This window comes from Eubalaena glacialis, chromosome 1 (genome assembly GCF_028564815.1).
Source record: "Eubalaena glacialis isolate mEubGla1 chromosome 1, mEubGla1.1.hap2.+ XY, whole genome shotgun sequence".
Classification (NCBI taxonomy): domain Eukaryota; kingdom Metazoa; phylum Chordata; class Mammalia; order Artiodactyla; family Balaenidae; genus Eubalaena; species Eubalaena glacialis.
In genome coordinates this window covers 50,385,379-50,406,088 of record NC_083716.1, presented here as the reverse complement: position 1 = coordinate 50,406,088, position 20,710 = coordinate 50,385,379, and the positions used below count along the sequence as shown (strand labels likewise).

Here is a 20,710-nt window from a genome sequence, read left to right as displayed (position 1 = left end):
AGGCTCTGCCGGCAGGGGAGAAAGTTGTGGAGGGAATAACTGTTCAATTGGCAGCCAACAGTGTTTACCACATTTGCCATCAAAAATAACATCCTCTCCATGCTCTCTTATTGTGATAATACATTTTCTTAGAATACAAGTACAGTTTAAGAGGGGTGAAGCATTCTTAACCATGACACTGGGAATTGTGATGCTTATGGTTTCATGTTCTCTACATTGAGAAATCTGCAGATTCTAGTTCCCTTTGAAACTGTCGTCATTATGTTTCATGTTCTCTACACTGAGAAATTTGCAGAGTCTAGTTCCCTTTGAGACCTTATATAATGATGATAGTTTTAAGATTATGCCTCCTTTTTTTTGAACAGCTTTTTACCATTGACAGCTTGTGAGGCAATAACTCCATGCTGTGGTGTTTGCTCTGTTGCCACCCAAGAGGACAGAACAGAAACCCATCCTCAACTTCTGGGAAAAAAATCTGGCATTTATAATGAAATATCAAGTGCTCAAATGATTTCAACAGATTTTCAGATGAAGCTGCCATCAGTAACTTATTGTCATTGGTGTAACACATAGGCAAATGGCTTAAATTAAGATGACTAATCTAGCATTTATGTTGAAATTAGAAGTTCTCCTTATCTTTGTCTTAAGGGTGGAAATGACAGCCTCATCATAGTCTCTGTTACAGTAACATACTGTCAGAAACACAGCTTGAGATAAGACTGTTTTGAAGATATATGGGTTAGCTATGTAAAGGTGCCCTTTACATAGTTTTGTCCTCCACAGTGTCTTCATCAACTGTAGAATCTTTATGATTGCATTCTTGTAGGGCCATCTAAAACCAAAGAAACACAAAGGGATTACATCTTAGATTCTAGAAGTTGATATCTGCCAGCCATACACACTGAAAATTCCAGTCACCTGTTTAAAAAAAAGAAAAAAAGAATGAAGTATCGGTGAAAAGGTGTTAATACAGAAAGAACAAATATCTGGACTTCAAGAACGTGGGGTATTTCTGATGAAAGGTTCAAATTAAAGCAAATATTTATCCTTCATGTGTTTTTTCTAGGTCAGGTATAAAATGAAACTTTTGAATAATAATTATCTGGTATTTTTTATGTCTACTTTAATGAATTATAGACTTTGACTATCTTCTGTAATTTCATATTCTTTTCTGCCTTTTTTAAAATACAATACAAACACCAGAAAAGTGAACCCAACCACATTCAAGAAGCAATCACAATTGGCTTTAAATTAATTAGAAAAAGTTTAAATGGAAAAACTAAAAAAAAATGCCCTGAGAAGTTCTAATTCCTTGCCTCTTATGGTTTTCATTTATTTTAACGTTTACTTAGAGAATAATGAAAAAGTGTACAAATGAGAATAACAGAAAGACTACCCCTAAGTCCATGATACCTTTTTAACTACAGGTGTTCTTCACTGACCCAGCTGTTGGTGTCTGAACTCAGAAACAGGCTAGACAGGATAGCAAGGGTTGCTTAGATTTTATTCATAACAGATTTCTATAGATTCATGTTGTTTCTAATCTAAATCACAATTTTTTCATATTGGTTCTCAATATGGAACATTTACGTTTTTCTAATTTTTCTCTATAGTTTTCAGTGAAAGCAGAAATAACTGGCAAAAAATGAACTACAGGAAATTCCCTGGCAGTCCAGTGGTTAGGACTCAGCACTTCCATTGCAGGCGACCCGGGTTCAATCCTTGGTTAGGGACATAAGATCCTGCAAGCTGCACAGTGCAGACAAAAAAAAAAAAAAAAAAAATCAATTAGAATTTTTAAAAGTAGGATAACACCTGAAAAATTTGAAATATGAAAGAATAATGCTTAAAAATATATATCTAGGATCATAAAAGCACTCCATGATGTAATTAAGGTAGAATACAGGTATCCCCCACTTTTGGAAAGTTCACCTTACTCCACTTCGCTTTTATGAAAGACCTACATTAGTACAGGCTTTCAATACCTAGAAGAAATCTGAAGAGGACTTTCACTTTATGAAAAAAGGTGAAAAGCAAAAATAGCGCTCGGCGTTTGTCTTGAAGGGAGCCAAGCTGTTATAGAGACGGTGCACCACCAAGCTCCTTCTCAGGAACCACACTCAGCATGTCAGCATCAAACAGCCATAGCTTTGAACTGTTCCTGTGTGCATCTATGCTTTATCTCAATTTGTTTTGTGCATCCATTAGCTAGATGTCTCCTAAGGTAATTGCTTCTTCACTTTACGCCATTTCGGCTTATGAAAGGTTTCAGAGGAATGCTCTACTTTCGCATAGTGGGGGAAAACTAATTGGAAAAACAGAAACAAAAACAATGACTAGGTATTTTTGATTTTTCCACTTTTGAAAATTGATTTTTTATTTCGAATACTTTTATTTATAATAATTTTTCTTGAAATAATTTTTCTTTAGAAATAATTTTAGATTTACAGAAGAGTTGTAAAGATACTACAGAGTTCCCTTCGACCATCTTTCCCTACTATCAACATCTTATATAGCCACGATGCATTTATCAAAACTAAGAAATTAATGTTGGTACAGGTATACTTATTTTTGATTGTCATTTCAGCCAAATTATCATGTTGGCCAACATGCTTTTTGCCAGATTACCTGTAGCTGTACTATGGATCTTAATCAAGATCACTGCTATGTCCTCATAGTAGGACGTGCTTTCAGGTGATCATGTGACCTTAATCCCTTGTTCCTCAGGCTACAGATGATTGATTGCCTTTTAGGAAAGTGCCTTTGGGCAGCAGGTGCCTTTTGGCCTGCCATGTCCAGTCTAAATGCTGGCCCAGGAACCTATGACGTGACTTGGTCAGAAAGATGACTTTCCAATTTTAATTTCATTTCTCATCTATGTGTATCTTTATAATATCCTTGTCCCCCCTTCTAAATGTGGTCCAAGTGTTTTCTTTTTTTAAACAAAAGAAAATCCTGATGAAAATGATATGAATTAGGTAGCTCTGTCATAGTTTACTGTGGCTGGAGTGTGAGTATATGTGTTGGGGGGGAGGGGGAGAAGCAGGAGAAGAAATGGGAAGAGATCAGGTGGGGCAGCTCACCAGATGGTGTGTCTCTTCAGAGGACCATTTCATTGGCTTTACTGATAATCCTCTGTTGTATGTTCGTTCTTTGTGATTTTTGATTCTAGAGATGGGGATCTTTCATGCTTCTATGACATTTTCAACTGTTACCTCTTCAAATACTGTCTCTACTCAGTTCTGTCATCTCTCACTTTATCTTATATGTATCTTACCTATTCTTTTTATGCAACTTTTTATTTTTTTATATTTTATTCTATAGGTGCCTGGGGTCAGGCAAAGTGCCACCTTAATCCAAGGTTTGTAATTCCCGGGACCATGAGACAGTGCAGACCTTGGTTATAGGACTTCAGGGACTGGTTTACTTTCAGATGACTGTTAGCGTGAGGGTGTTGCCCTTTAGGGTTACAGATTATTGTGGGGATACTGTCTTACTAGACTCATCATTTTGTGTGGGTCCTGTGCTTTGAATTGTGTTCCTCATACTCTATGACATCATCAAACAAAAATTTATATTTTCCCTCATGATCAAATGCCCTCAGATCAAAAGCAGCTCCATTGCTAACTTACTCTAGGTTCCTGGTTTTCTCTTACAGTTTTAACTAGGTAATTCCTTACTATCTTATTATGGCTTAGTGACTTTTAAGGATTTGTTTTTTATATTTCACCTAGTGTTTTTAGTTGTTTTCATAGGATGAGCTGGCTTGACTCTTGCTCATCACTTTGGAGAGCTGGAACTTATGTTGTTATTTACATATTTAAGTATGTCTAATATTGATCATTGTAAACACACACACACACAAGATCCTTTTGTATTCTACTTAAAGTTGCATTACAGTTATAGATTCATATGGGAAGAATTGATATCTTACATTATTAAAGTCTTTATTGAATTTGTAACAATATTGCTTCTGTTTTATGTTTTGGTTTTTTGGCCATGAGGAATGTGGGATCTTAGCTCCCCAACCCGTACCCCCTGCATAGGAGGGCATAGTCTTAATCACTGGACACCAGGGAAGTCCCTATTTATTTTAATTTAAAAGAAACTTGTCTTTATTCTTTGTTGGATTTGTTTCTGTTTTGTGTTTCTGTTTTAAATGGCTTTGGTCTGGAGAAGGCACCCTATGAATTTACATAACTGTCTTTGTAAAACTCTGTAATTGCATTGTTCTTAAAATGGAAATAGGAACTTATTTATGGTCTTTTATTTGACTTTCATATCCAAATTAAAATGTGGTGGTTGTCTACTTTAAATTTTTTAACTCCTTAATACTCAGATTTATTAGAAGATTTTAAAGTTTATTTTCTCTCTCACATTTTACTTTGATTATTCATTGATTCATGTAGAACTGTTTATTGAGCACCTGTTATTGACCAGAGCCTGCAGTGAACAAGACAGACAAGGACAGAGCTTGGGAAGTTAGATTGCAAGGAGTGCTAGAGAAGAAGTAACAGGGTGCTGTGCTGCTTTAGATAGGGTGGCCAGAGAGCCCTTTTCAAGGAAGAAACATTTACAAAGAAACTAAAGGCTGAGTTGGAGCAACCTATATAAAGAGCTGTGGGTACAAGTGAAGGAAACAGCATGTGGAGAAGCCATGAGAGAGGAAAGACCTCGACATATTTTAGGAATGGACAGAAACCAGTGTGATTTTGGAGAGGTAGATTATGTCGGCAAGGGCTTTACCTTTTCACTTTTTGTTCAGTGAGAAACCCAATTGCAAGTGTAGCGGGCATAAATTTTGTAAACTACACATTTGAATGTGCAAACATGTAACTTTCATTATTTCTCTATAACTGAAACTTCCTTAACTCTGGAGCTTCTTATTTCTACTGGGTAATAGAAAGCAATCTTGCCAATTTAGGATAAAGTCAGTACCTTCTGGTCTAATTTATTAGTTAATTCCAGGTTTACTCAGACCCTTGGGTAAATAATCAGTCCTTTGGATAAATGTTCAGTTTTTTCACATCCCCCCCTTTTTTTTTTCTGGGGTGGAAGGTATTCATAGAGAAGCCTTATAATATTTTCTGGCATTGAGGAAGGGGCCTCTCATCTTTGTGCCATCCTCTGCCCTTGGCCACTACTAGGTTGTGCCTTGTACTGGCTTAATCTTGAGTGGCCCTGTCTGCTCTGCTGCATCTGAGGCTGATGTCCCTGATGCTTCCATGGCCTCTGGTCAGCGGGTCTGTGAGTGCTGGGTCCTCCTTAAACCCAGGCTCTTTTGGGCCCACTGACCCAAGGCAAACTCCTTAATGGTTTCCACATTTTGCTGGCATGCTTGGGACTCTGAGGTAGCTTTTCAGGAGTGTGGTCTGGGCATGTCATTGGTATTGCTCCCCTACTACATTGATGTAGTGTTAGTTGCAAGCTTTTGCTAAAAGGCTTGCAGTTCCCTGGACCATAACTTGGGAAGGGGAAACATAATTATCTTCTATTCTGGGTCCTTCCCCACAAACATACTGGAGATCTTTCTCACCCTTCCTCACCCTGAGACTTAGCCCCAGATGAGACAGAAGGTAGTAAGTATTTTGAACTTGTATCCAAGCTATTTCTAATTCCTCTTTCTTTCTGCACTCCTCTCCCAGGTTTTTATGTCCTCTCATTTGCCGTGGAAGAATTGCATTTACGTCACCACCTGCTACTTCCTCTGTGCTGTAGTTTACAGTATAAACTCTGCCAGCAGAGTTTTCTTGCCTTGGGGTGTGATATTTAAAGCCATGGTTTTAGAATTTAAAAAGCTCTTTTTACTCTTAAGCCTTCAGATACTGCCATTGAAATCCTTATCTTTCAAGAATTATGGTTTCAGTGGATTAAGGAGCTAACTGTAAGAGTTGAAGCTGTAAAAGTCTTAGAAAAAATGTAGGTATAAATATTTATGATCTTAGACTAGGCAGCAGTTCCTTAAATAGGACACCAAAAGCACAAATAGCCAAAGAAACAATAGATAAATTAGACTTCGTCAAAATTGAAAACTTTTGTGTATCAAAGGATATTATCAAGATAGTGAAATATCCAAGTACCAGTATCTTTTCGTAGATTAAAAGGGTCCAGAACTCCGGATAGAATTCTCAGCTAGAGATGTAAATTTTGTCATCATCAGTGAGTAGGTAATGTAGATACAGTAATCCTGGGGTGGATGTTAGAAGAGCAAAGAGGGGAGCCCTGGGGGAGTGTCAGAATCTAAGGGCTGAGTAGAGAAAGGAAAGAAGGATCTGAGAGGTTGAAATATGAGTATGAATTACCATAAAATCTTCCCCAACTCGATTTTAAGTTTCTTGAGGACTAAGACCATCATGTTCATCATTTTATCCACAGTTCTTATCATAAAGTAGGTTTTCAGTAAATGTCATTAAATGAAGACTGAGAAGTTTTAAGAAAAGAGTGGTCAGCAGTGTCAAATGTAGAAAATAGGTCAGCTACTATAAGGACAGAGCAGCAACTAGCTGATTGATCATCTTCTATAGAACAGTTTCAGTGGAATCTCCATGGTAGAGATAAATGCCTGGTTGCTGAGAACTAGAGTGAATAGTTGTGAGAGAGTGGAAGCAGTAAGTGCAGACATTCTTTTCAAAAAGCTTGTAGAGATACAGGATCATAGGTAGAGGGCATATTCTATCAAGATGAGAGACAGTTCAGCATGTTTATGTGCTAAACGGAAAGAGTCAGAAGGAAGGGAGAAGTTGATGATACAGGAAGAAGGAGGTATGTGAGATTGATTGAACATTGTCCTTAAGAGTAGAGGGAACAGAGTGAGGATACTAGGTTTCAGTAGGAATAGGAATATTGTTTCCACTGAAGTAGGAATAAAGAAAGGATGGTGCAGATGGAGAAAAGTGTTTGGGTGGTAGGTGAGGAATTTGGGGCATCAACACACTTGATGAATTTTTCAGTGAAGTGGGGGGGATCACCTCATCAGCTGAGATTATAGAGGATGGTGATGGTGATTGTAGGGGAGAGTTTGAGGAGAAAGGGAGAATTTCATTGAGAGAAATGAGAGGGCTAACTGAATGGGATTACTTAAAAGAATTGTAATAATTTTTCATGGCTCTGGTATATATAGTTGTGTGATGATTTTTTCCCCCCCTCTCTCAGGCCTCACCAGCCTGAGGGGCTGAGCAGACAAGTTGAACAACTGGATTGATTTTGGTTTGAGTTTTACAGGCCAGTGTGGCAGACAGAGTAAGGATGCAAGAAATTACAGTAGTTAGAGCATTTCAAGTTCTGGGCCATTGAGTCTAGGCTCAGTAGCGAACAAATGAAACCAGAAAGTAGCTGCTGGGATATGAAGGGGTCAAGACTGGATATTGGATTTTAAGATTAAATAGGAGCAGTTGCTGGTTATGACTGAATGCAAGATCTGGCTATGGAATGGGTTTCTGAAGTGGAGAGAAAGTGAAGGTTCCTGGAGTTGAGATAAGGGAACTGTAGATCTAGAATTTTACAGGAGTCAGCTACATAGGAAGTGAGTTGCTCAGAATGGTGGCAGAGCAAGGGGTGGAAAGATTTTGAACCAGGTTCCAAAGCCTTTAGTGAATGTGGGAGAGTGACCAAGAGACCAGTGGATGACAAGGAGAGAGAGGTAGCAACAGATGACTTAAACCTCAAAAGACGTACCTTTATTTGAGGGTAAAGAACTGTGATGGTGAACAAGGCATGACTTACGTGCTTCACGTTTGCTGAGTGGGAGAGAATATCTCACACCCAGATTAGTTTAGAGAGCACGACTGCTGGCAACCAATTTAAATTGGTTGGGGTTTAGGGAATTTGTTTGCAGTGGAATAGTGTAAAGGGTTATCAGGAAGTATAGCTATTGGAGAGTGTGTGATGGTCGAAGAGGGAGACAGTACAGAGCAGAAATGAGATCAGAGTGCAGCAGGAAAGAGGGATTAATCGTAGGGGCTTGCATTTTGGATGATTGTAAGAATATGGTGATTTTAGCTAATCTCAAAATTTTTATTAATTTTATGGGAAAAATGCGTTGATGCTGACAGACTGAGGTTCTGGGTTATGCACAAAGCTAGATGAGTTCATTGTTTTCAGGTCTACTTGGCAGTGTTTAGCAGTCTGTGGCCTTTGCTCAGTATGTCATAAAGAACCCTAGCATGGGGCTGTTTTCTTTTTGGCAAGGCTTAGCCCTGGGTAAGGAGGAAGGCAGGAGTGGAAGCGATTGGTGCTCACTTGATTTTTTGGCCTTGACAAACTTGTCTCTAAGGGGTGGGCATATGGGTAGAAGTAACCCTGAGTCCATATTGGGGTGAGAAATCATTAGGTCTTCAGGCCTTTGCACAGCAGACACCAGGTTAAGAGGGAGTGTAAAAATTTCTGAGTCACAAAAGGAGGGAATGGCAATATAAATAGTTCTTGATCTCTTTAAAGGCATGTAAATTTAGTAATATTGCAGCAATAGTTAAGCCATATTTAAGTTATAAAGTATAACCTGAAATATTACATGTTAAATGTCTTTTTTTTTTTTTTTTTGGCCGCGCCGGGCACCTTTCAGGATCTTAGTTCCCGCACCAGGGGTTGAATCTAGGCCACAGCAGTGAAAGTGCCAAGTCCTAACTGGATGGACCACCAGGGAATTCCCTAAATGTCTATTTTTGGACATTTAGAAAATGTATCAATTGATAAAGTTACAAAATAATATTCTGAGAGTTTTACCTCTCCCAATATGCCTTAAAACCAAAGGTTACACTACATTAATATTTGGCTTATTTTAAATATGCTTTCAGACTTCCTCAGGTCACAAAATACTTAGAATCATGATGCATGGTGTTTTTGCAGAACACTAAGAAATACTGATGTGTGTGATTTCATTGTACAAACTAAGAACAATTTTGCTAGCAGGTAATATGACTTTGTTGTATGTTTAACCACTTCTGCCTCTCACAAAATGATAAATAACCTTTGAAAGAAATCACATTTCACACTTTTCCCATCTTTGACCACTAGGCCAGTTTGCTTTGTTTTGTCATCTAGTAGAACTTTAGCTTAAAGGCAAGTGGTATCAAGTAAGAGTTAAGCAAAATTGACATACTCCATAAAGAAAACTTGGCAAATGTAGAGAAGTAGGAAGAAGGGTCACCTATGGCTCAGATCAACCATAGTTGACATTTGGGTGTTTATTTATTTATTCATTTTTTGTTTCTTGGTTTTTTGGGGGTTTTTTTGGATTGGGCTAAGTGGCTTTATTAGAGAAAGCCAAGATTACAAAGGACTTAAGAGTTGGCATTGGGGCCCTTCTTCTTGCCAGAGGTGGGCACAACATTGACAAAGCACTGGTTGTACTTCATACGCTTCTTGGCCCGGCCCATTTTCTTTTTCTCTTGTTTGGCCACCTTGGGAATCTGACCTCGTACTTTCCTGGCACGGGTCAGGGAACCATGGACTTTACCTCCAAACATGCGGCTGGCTACTTCCAGAGTGCTCAGAGTGCTCACAGCCTCCACCCCACACTGGCCCAGGGTAGCCTCATCCTGCAGGAGCAGGATCTGATCTTCTGGAGTGAGGCCCTGCAACGAGGCTACATGAGCCTTGATCTGGGCGACTGTCACCTGGCCGGTCACCTGGAGAGTGTGTAGCTCCTGCGTGCAGACAAACAGCTGCATGTTGGCGACTGAACCGCTTTACCACTGCCGCTAATGTGAAGATGGAGTTGAGAAAGAGGAAGGAAGGAGGGTGTGCATGTCCTCTCCGCCTGCTGTGTGCCATGTCACTGGGTGTATTTTTTTTTTTTTTTTATGTTTTTTAAAAAATTAATTTATTTATTTTTGGCTGCGTTGGGTCTTCATTGTTGCCCTCGGGCTTTCTCTAGTTGCGGCGAGCAAGGGCTACTCTTTGTTGCGGTGCGCAGGCTTCTTATTGCGGTGGCTTCTCTTGTTGCAGAGCACGGGCTTTAGGCTCATGGGCTTCAGTAGTTGTGGCACGAGGGCTCAGTATTTGTGGCTCACGAGCTCTAGAGCGCAGGCTCAGTAGTTGTGGCGCACGGGCTTAGTTGCTCCGTGGCATGTGGGATCTTCCCGGACTAGAGCTTGAACCCGTGTCCCCTGCATTGGCAGGCGGATTCTTAACCATCGCACCACCAGGGAAGTCCTCGGCGTATTTTTAGATTTAGTTTTTGTCTTAAATTTTGATTACTTGGTGTTTTGTTGGCTTGTTTTAGAAAATTATGCTTATACTACAAAAATAAACTAGTAACTTGTTTTTTCACATAGCATTATTCATAATCTTTCAAATATAATTTGTAATGACTGTGTAATACAAGTAATGTACCACTCTTTGTTTAATCCTTCCCCTAAAATTAGACTTATTTATTTATTTATGGCTGCACCACTCAGCTTGCGGGATCTTAGTTCCTGGACCAGAGATGGAACCTGGGCCCTCAGCAGTGAGAGCTCTGAGTCCTAACCACTGGACCACCAGGGAATTCCCTAGACTTCTTTAGTATTTCTAATTTTCCACAATATTAAACAGTGATGCAATATGTGTATTTAAGGTTTTATCTTGTATTCTTATTTATTTCCATAGTATAGATTCTTGGAAATTGATTTGTTTGATCAAAGGGTGTAAGCATTTCTGAAGATCCTGACACATACTGCTTAGAAAAAATTCTAAATGGAAGGGTAGCATGATCAGCCCTCTGGTAATGACTGTAAATTTGCCAAATGGGCACAATAAATACCAAACGGAAAACACGCCATCATTTGAATATTGACTTCTGTATAACAGATATGAGACTTAAATAGATGTATCTTGATAACGGAAACCATTCATGTCCTTATTCAAATGATTGCAGGCTGGGTGATGATGAATAGGTTCCGCATAGTATCTTGGATAATTGAATGACTACTGTGATGAGATGTGATCACTTGAAGCCACTGAGGGCTATGAGAATGGAAAATAAAACAATGCACTATTCTACTACATGTACAGCTTCCAGGCACTGAAACCATGTGCTGGAATCTGTAAGGAGATATTACTGGCTTATTAAGGATACAACTCAGAAAAAAAAAAAAAAAAAAAGAACCCAAGGATACAACTCAGGAATAGCCAAATGGAAGAGATATGTAGGGCAAGGTATGGGGGAAGGGGCGTGGAGCTTCCCATGCCTTCTTCCACATGCCACCCTTCCTGCACCTCGATGTGTTCACCAGCTGGGAAGCACTACACTTGTATTTTTTTTAAACAGATTTAATTTTAGTGATGGAATTCTTTATTGTTTCTCATAGTATTTTTTGTTTGTTTGTTTTGTTTTGATTTTAAAAGACATTAACCAGTCTTGAGGGATGGTCTGTGGAAAAGTGGGTTCTATCATATAAGTTTGGGAAACTGCATACTAGGTATATCCCTTGGCTCCTTGGAGATTCATGATGAGCATCAACTTTTATCAGGTTAATAAAGGCTCAGGGAAATGATGTTACTACTAATAATTTAACATTTATCAAGCACTTACTATTTTAAGGCTCTGTTCTAACAACCCCAGATTTTTTTTTTTTAAAACATCTTTATTGGAGTATAATTGCTTTACAATGGTGTGTTAGTTTCTGCTTTATAACAAAGTGAATCAGCTGTACATATACATATATCCCCATATCTCAACCCCAGATGTTTTAATCTTTCTAATCTTTACAACAAATCTGTCTTTGCAATTGTCTCTTTTTTTTTTTTTTTTTTTTTTTTTACAGGTGGGAAACCTGAGACCCAGAGTAGTGAAATAACATGTTCCAAATATCATGTCTAGGCCAGGAGGTGGAAGAGCAGGGATTCAAACCCAGGTAGTCTGACTCCAAGGGCTCCAGGCACTATGTTGTACTGTTTGTAACCCACGAAGAAACTGGTTTAGCGTTAAGTCCGGCATTTCTCAAACTTGTTTGACTGTGGAAACTCATTATCTTTCAATATTTTTATAGGGATTAGTCTTCCATGAAGTTAACTCTGAAAAATGCTGCTTCGAGCCAGCCTACGCTGGTGATCTGCAGTCTTTCAAAAAGTGTTGCTTTAGAATAGAACTAGTTTTTTTGTTTTTTTTTTTTTAACTTGGTTCTCTTTTGATAATATTAAATGTATACTTATTTATTTGTTACTTTTTTTCTACTCAAAAGCCTAATATTTTGACTTGAAGGTATTTTATATTCTCTTTCACAGTGACCGTCATAGGAATTTTTAAAAGGTCAACATCACTCTTTAGTACTTTTGAGGTACTAAAACAGTTCATAATCTAAATCATTATTTTACTCTGCTTTCTCTGCTCTAATATTATATTATCATAAAATTTTTAAAATAAATTAAGAAACTGACAGGTGTTTAGTGCCATGGAGCATTATAATAATTGACATCAGAATTTGAACCTTGGCTCTGCCTCTTTATTAGCTATGTAATCTTAGAAAAGGTACTTCATTTCTCAAAACTTCTGTTTCTTCCTCTAAAAGGTTAAGGTGGCTGTGAGAATTAAATGTAGTATCTGGCACATAGAAGGGTCACAGTAAATGTTAATTACCCTTTTTTTTTTTCCTTAAGTTATCTCGATTCTATATACCATTCATGATTATGAAAATAGTTGGAAAAGAAAAATCAGTTTTAAATTTGAACTGTCTCAGCATTATGCTGATATCAGCTACATTTCTGATAAAGTGATGTTGTCATGATACAGGTTGTATGGGAGTTAAAACCAGATTCCTTCCGGCTTTCCAACTGACATAATAAGCAAAACCTGACTAGGCAAACATAGACCTATTTATTAGATCACTTATTATTAATGTTAAACTAGCTTTGGTGCTGACTTTTCCTGTTCTTTTTGAAATTTCACTGTTGTCATTTAAAATCTGACCTTCAAAAGCTTTGTAAAGTGCTTAATGGTTTAAATTATCCTTCAGAACATAAGAAGTATATTTTCCAAAGTGGTGTTCTCTATCTAGCAATATGTTCAAAATCATGCAGGAGGACAGAATTGCTTATATTTTCACATTATCTACTGGAGGCTTATTCAGTTTTTATGGCAATCAACTTCTGGCTTTAGGGACAGTACTTAACATGTATAACCAAAGCATGAATAATCATTTAAAACAAAGCTATTAAAAGAAAAATCTATGGGGATTTTTCAATTTCACAATGATTTACTGCCTAAGCAAAAAGAAGATGGGTTTGGTTTGAGCTGTATGTGGGAGATCTCTAATATTCTATTCTAAGTGCCTTGTATAGCCCTGGTACATAGTAAACACTCAGTAAATATTTATTGACCGACTGAATTTGGTTTCTAATCCCAACTATGTGCCTTGCAACTTCTGTAACCTTGGACTTTCTTGCACCTTCTAAACTTCAGTTTCTTATGTAAAAAAGGAGTTATCAATATTAACTTCCCAGTATTGTTGTAACAATTAAGTGTTCATGCATTAAAATAGCCAGTCCAGCACATGGCACATAGTAGGCAAACAGTGCACTGCATGTTTCCCCAGACACATCATTTCATTCTTCAGTAATGTTCTTTTCAGGCACTCTTTTTCTTTCTCATTACCTAAACATTTAGAAGCTGTATTCAAGAGATAAGATGAATGTTTGCCAATTAAACTGAAATTATATTCCTTTGTAGCCCACACTTGGAATGTTTTAGCAAAAATGATTGTATGTCTGACAGACCTTGGTTTGAATCCTGGCTTTGCAGTGTACTAGTGTTGTGACCTTAGGGAAGTTACTTAACCTCTCTGTAAGGTATTGTGAGCTGAAATGAGTTAAATATGTAAAGCCTCTAGTTCCATTGCCTGGTTCGCATAGGCCCCAAATAGATGTTATTATTTTAAGTTGAAACTGTTATTTAATCTGATAATTTACATAATTAATTCATGTAGATTGAGAGCCTACTCTACTCAAATGCCATTAAGAGCAAGCAGGAAGATTGTGAATGGACACTGGGCAAATTATTATGTAGGCGACTGAATTTTACCTTGCCTAGAATCAGGTTCAGCAGAAGTGGTATTTTCTATTATATTTGAGGTAAAATAAATTAATGGGCTATTATTGCATTTGGCATGGCCTTTTATTTCTGGATGTTGCTTTTCTGTATTGAATATCAAAATTTAAAAAAATGAATGTCAGAGATAGCTTCTTGAGGGCTAAAGCAGACCAGGTAAATTTTGCTGTCTAAAAAATTTTTCGGGGGACTTCCCTGGTGGTCCAGTGGTAAAGAATCCACCATACAATGCAGGGAATGCGGGTTTGATCCCTGGTCAGGGAACTAAGATCCCACATGCCACGGGGCAACTAAGCCTGCGTGCCACAACTTCTGAGCTAGCGCGCCTCAACTAGAGAGCCTGTGTGCCGCAAACTACAGAGCCCACGTGCCCTGGAGCCTGCGCACCACAACTAGAGAAGAGGAAAAAAAACCCTCATGCCACAACTAGAAGCCCGCGCACCGCAACAAAGATCCCGTGTGCCGCAACTAAGACCCAACACAACCAAAAATAAATAAAGTAAATAAATAAATAATAAATCTTAAATAAATAAATAAATAAATAAATAAATAATAAAAAGTATTTCGGGACTTCCCTGGTGGCGCAGTGGTTAAGAATCCACCTGCCAGTGCAGGGGACACGGGTTCAAGCCCTGGTCCGGGAAGATTCCACATGCTGCAGAGCAACTAAGCCCGTGAGCCACAACTACTGAGCCCACATGCCACAACTACTGAAGTCTGCGCACCTAGAGCCTGTGCTCCACAACAAGAGAAGCCACCGCAATGAGAAGCCCGCGCACCACAACAAAGAGTAGCCCCTGCTCACTGCAACTAGAGAAAGCCCGCGCACAGCAATGAAGACCCAACGCAGCCAAAAAATAATAATAAATAAATAAATAAAATAAAAAGTTTGTCATCTTTTGCTGATCTTCTTCATTAGAAATAAACATGTTCCTCTCCTGTACTAAAATTCAACATACGATATTGGTAAGCCAAATTTAATAAAACATTCTGCCCATTTTAAAACTCACTTGTTTAGATATTATATAAAATTGATTCCTACCCTGGCAGACTAAGCATTGCAAAGCTGGTGATAAAAGATTTTTATGCGAATTCCTGACAAATAGAAAAGCTTAAGGATGGTATTCGGCATTATAGAAAAAGGTTTATTTCTGAAAATGTTTCTAGGGACTTCCCTGGTGGTCCAGTGGCTAAGACTCCATGCTCCCAATGCAGGGGGCCCGGGTTCAATCCCTGGTCAAGGAACTAGATCTCACATGCCCAGCTAAGAATTTGTATGCCACAACTAAAGATCCTGTATGCCACAGCTAAAGATCCCGTATGCCGCAACAAAGATCCTGCACAAGGCATGGAAGATCCTGCATGCCACAACTAAGACCTGGCACAACCAAAATAAATAAATATATAAATAAAAATGTTTCTAATGTCCATATCAAATTAACAATAAGGTTTTTAAAGAAATACCAAAATAATCATCATTTATTTTGGAAGTTAACTTTCTCTGAAAAGATGTTAACATCTGTTTTTTGTTTTGTAGAGTTTCTTTCATTAATTAAAGTATAATTCACATAACATAAAAGTTTCAGTGGCTTTGAGCATAATCAGTGTTGTGCAACCATCACCATTATCTAGTTCCAGAACTTTTTCATCGCCCTCAAAGGAAACCCCTCTTAAGTTTTCCCGCTTCTCCTAGCCCCTGGCAGCCAGATCTCTGTTTATATCTCTATGGAGTTGCCTATTCTGAGTAATTCATATAAATAGAATCATACGATATATTGCCTTATGTGTCTGGTTCCTTTAATGTAGCGTGTTTTCAGAGTTTACCTGTGATGTGGCATATCAGTACTTTGTAGCTCTTCTGGGCTGAATAATATTCCATTGTGAGGATATACCACATTTGGTTCTTCCATTCATCAGTTGATGGATGTTTGGGTTATTTCCACTTTTTGACTGATAGGAATGATGCTGCTATGAACATTCGTTTACAGGTTTTTGTGTGGACGTATGTTTTCAATTCTCCTTGGTGTATACCTAGGATGTAATTACTGGGTTATATGATATCTCTATGTTTAACTTTTTGAGGAACTGTCAAACAGTTTTTCTGAAGCAGCTGCATCATGTTATATAGTTTTTAATGTTATTTAAGATACTTGGAAGAAATGAGAAAAAAGTTTATGAAAATGTTAACCTAAGCATGTTAGTACTCATGAGAGTCATTCTGGCAAGCCAGGTGGAAGTCTCAGTTTGCCTCATTTGCTTTTCAGAATGAACACATTAAAGTATAAACCTACACTATAGAAGTAGTGTCAGTTTTTATTCTCTCTTGTTCCTTCACCCACCCACTTCTCCTAAAAGTTTGGAATATGCTTGGAATTAATGCTGTTTACTTTCACATAAGGATAGGTGTCTAAAAGTGACATATTAAGTTTCCTGCTTTGCTTTTCCTTAATGAGTTTCATATTTTATTATGTAGTTTAATAAAGCAGAGAAACTGATCTGGTCTTTCTACAGAAAACATTCTTAATCAAAATTCAAAATAAAAAAACAATTAAAAAATTAAAAATTAAAAGATTTAATTGCTTATGTTTAAATTTTCTTGGATATAAAAATATTTTTCAAAAATATCACATGAAGACCTTACTTAAAAATCTTTGTGTAAAAAATGTTGTGTTAATGTAGTGGGTGCTTTAGAGATGCTTTTGTCTCCTCTGCTGATGATGCTACCCTTGTCTCTTTTGTTCTCACTAGTCATTGTCAACTATTCAAACAAACTCCTATTCTAACAAATATTTATACAACCTTCATAAATTTACATGAAATGAAATCATTATGAAGAAATAAAGTATATTGGTTTCATTGGGGAAATAGACTTACAAAGCAGAAAGGGTATTCAAGAGAAATAATATTTATGGAGTAATTTCTAATGCTAGATTGGAGCTTACGTTCTTTTCATGCCTTTCTCATTTAAGGTGACAATCCACATGAATTTTATGTTTGGAAGAAGAAATGTGATTATCAGTCATTCCATAAAGCTTGATGTGAACCCTGGCTCTCTAGGATAAATTAATCTTTATTTCTTTAAGGATGTATCATAGAGATTGAGTTGTTTTCTTTGAGTAATGAAAAATTAAGGGGTTTCTTTTTTAGGTAAACTCAGGTTTTAAACTATGGAAGTCAGCTTTGCAATGTGGACATCGAATACATTGTTTACTAAATTCTGTAACGTTAACCTATAATTTTCAGTTGTTTTGCAGTATTTTTGTTCTTAACATAATTTATGTTATTGGGTTGAGTAATTTTATCTACTTCATTTCTGGAATGTCTAAGTATAGGTAGTTGCATTTGAACTAGAGAAATGTTGGGTTTTAAACAGAATTTCTCTCTGAATATTGAATCTTTTTTTTTTTTGGCCATGCCGCACCTGGCATCCAGGATCTTAGTTCCCTGACAGGGATCGAACCTGTGCCCCCTGCAGTGGAAGCATGGAGTCTTAACCAGTGGACTGCCAGGGAAGTCCCTGAGTATTGAATCTTTTAATAAGTTTTTTTTATTACATTTTTTGGTCCATTGTATTAATTTTTCAGTTGATAACCTTTGGTACTGACTAGAAGTAGTATAGAAACTGCTTTCTACCTCAAAAAAATTAAAAAATTAATTTTAGATTAAAAAATCGACCTCAAAAAATTAAAAATAGAATTACTGTGTGATTCAGCAATTCCACTTTGGGGAACATTCTAAAGAAGTGAAATCCCTGTCTTGAAGAGATATCTGCACTCCCATGTTCATTGTAGCATTATTTATAATAGCCAAGACATGGAAATAACCTAGGTGTTCATTGATGGCTGAATGGATAAAGAAAATGTGGTGTATGGGACTTCCCTGGTGGTGCAGTGGTTAAGAATCCGCCTGCCAATGCAGGGGACACGAGTTTGAGCCCTGGTCTGGGAAGATCCCACGTGCCGTGGAGCAACTAAGCCCATGCGCCACTACTGAGCCGGCGCTCTAGAGCCTGAGAACCACGACTACTGAAGCCTGTGCTCTAGAGCCTGCGAGCCACAACTACTGAGCCCATGCGCCACAACTACTGAGCCTGCGTTCTAGAGCCTGTGAACAACTATTGAGGCCCGCGCGCCTAGAGCCCGTGCTCTGCAACAAGAGAAGCCACCGCAATGAGAAGCCCGCGCACCGCAATGAAGAGTAGCCCCCACTCGACGCAACTAGAGAAAGCCCGTGCACGGCAACGAAGACCTGATGCAGCCAAAAATAAATAAATAAATAAATAACTTATTAATTACAAAAAAGAAAAAATACTGACTTGGACCTGGGAGGCCAAATCATTTTTAAAAAAAAGAAAATGTGGTGTGTATATATACAATGGAGTATTATTCAACCATAAAAATAAGGAAATCCTGCCATTTGCAACAACATGGATGGACCTCAAGGGCATTATGCTAAGTAAAATAAGCCAGACCGAGAAAGACAAATACTGTATGATATCACTTAAATGTGGAATCTAAAAAAACTGAAGGCACAGAAACAGAACAGATTGGTGGTTGTCAGAGGGGTGGGCATGGGGAGATAGGGGAAGGTGGTCAAAAGGTACAGACGTCAGTTATAAGATAAATAAGTTCTGGAGATGTAATGTACAGCATGGTGACTATAGTTAACAGTTCTACATTAAATATTTAAAAATTGCGAACAGAGTAAATCTTAAGTGTTCTCATCACAAGAAAAAAATTTATAACTATGTGAGGTGATGGTTGTTAACTTATTGTGGTAATCACTTTGTAATATATACATATATCAAATCATTATACCCTATACCTTAAACTAATGCAATGTTATATATCAATTATATCTCAATAAAACTGGGGGGGGAAATCCTCCCAGATAAAATATTGATGGCTGCAATTTTTATTTAAGATATTGGTGAAGGGAAAGAAGCAGGGAATTTTGGAGGTCAAGTTTTATATTATGAAACCCAACTTAGTGATTTATACATACTTAAAAACAGTATGAGTGATCTGTGACCAAAATGCGATTTCTAGGAGAAATGACTATTACGTAGATGGAGTATCTGCCCAGGCTTTATTGTTCTTGGTGTTCAAACTCTGATCTTGTTGCCAAGATAAAGGAAAATGTTCCTTCAATTGCAAATTGTAGTGTATTTCTCCATAAAAAGAGAATAGTTCAAATAGTACTCTTAATTCTAGTTATTCATTTGTTAAATAAATATTTTAAGCTTCTAATAGAGGTCAGGTACTCTGTTACATACTGTTTATGTTTACAAGGATCCAAAGATGAATAAAAGTGTGGGACAACTCTTAATCTCAAGTAACTATTTTTTTGCTAGCTGTTAGAGCACAAAAGAAGAGATTGAAAGTCACCTAACATGGTTATATTTATTCTTTTCTTTTTTCCATGGTTCTTAGGTACGTATGGATTAAATTGGCCTTTATTTCTTGCCCAGGATCTCAACTTTATTTCATACTTTTTTCCTTTGGAAAGATGTTTCTCAGGTTTTATAACAAAGGAGAACTGAACTTGGAGAGCACAATCTGTGCATAAGTTGGAGACTTTACCTCTTCAGAAGTGGAAAAATGCTGGTCTCAGCATTACTGAGTTAATGTATAGTTAGGACCAAGTTTTCAGTTCTAATTGCTGACTTACTTAGTGAGTGAATGATTGATCATAATCAACTAAGAAGTGTAAGATAAAGCCTGGTATCCTGAGTAGTTTTTCAGGTGCAGTCAGTTCTTCAGAATTATAAGCATCTTTACAGACAACCTTCATTAATTGTTATTTCTGTTTCTCTTGGGTCATCAGACAGTTTATCTTCTTTCCCCCACAGCCCCCCCTTTTTGGAGATATATGTGAAAGGGTTAGAGGCCTTGATGTTTGAATAGACAAGGTAAGCATTCAAATAAACTTTTCAGTATCATTGTGACAATTAAATTGAATGATTTGAAATAAAAAATAATTTCAGTTATTTAAAAATAGTAAAGTATTAACTGTGTTAATATTTATTTCTAACACTGCTGTAAGCACTTTATGTTCATTATTGGGTTGAAGCCTCATTACAGTCCTGGGAGAGGGATACTGTTACATGCACTTTATAGACGGGGGAACTGAAGCACAGAAACCTAGGGATTTCTGCTCTTGATGTCACGCATTTGACAAGAGTTATGATAGCACAGGCGTAATGTTGCTTTTTTTTTGCCCTTTTCCACCCATCAAATGCATTTGTTTGTGTTGTTTTCTATTTTGCAGGACAATTTTGTTAGACCTCTTGGTTTCCAGAGGTCACCGTTAGTTGCCAAGGTGGTTTTATGTCCTTGGGAAATCCTTAAGTACCTTACTTCCTTATCTTCCATATTTTTCTTCTTCAGAGTTATACAGTTTAACGAGCCAAGTAGTTTGTCAGGGATCGTCCAGACAGACAGTACTTCTTGGTCCCCACCTTCACTTCCCCTTCTCAGAGGTAACCACTCTCAACTCCTATCTGTTTGGTATTTACCTGTGATTTTTCAAGTAATGTATTTGATGCTTTCAGTTTAGGACATAACTTGTTTATATGGTTTTTTTGTGTTCTTATCACTAACTCAACTCAAAATTTGCTACCAGTTGCCCAAATTTCCTGTTTCCTTTCACATAATTTATTCTGTCAATGTCGTCATCTCAGAGAAG

The 20,710-nt window shown here is 37.5% G+C and overlaps 2 protein-coding genes across 2 annotated transcripts in view; one reads left to right on the top strand and one right to left on the bottom strand.

The window, feature by feature from the left end:
- SHLD2 (shieldin complex subunit 2) overlaps window positions 1-20,710 on the top strand; it is a 94,312-nt gene that overhangs the window by 7,514 nt on the left and 66,088 nt on the right. The window lies entirely within an intron of this gene.
- LOC133095352 (ubiquitin-like FUBI-ribosomal protein eS30 fusion protein) lies at window positions 9,279-9,668 on the bottom strand. Its single transcript, XM_061196595.1, has one exon. It carries the CDS (start codon window positions 9,666-9,668, stop codon window positions 9,279-9,281), a length of 390 nt encoding a protein of 129 aa, XP_061052578.1.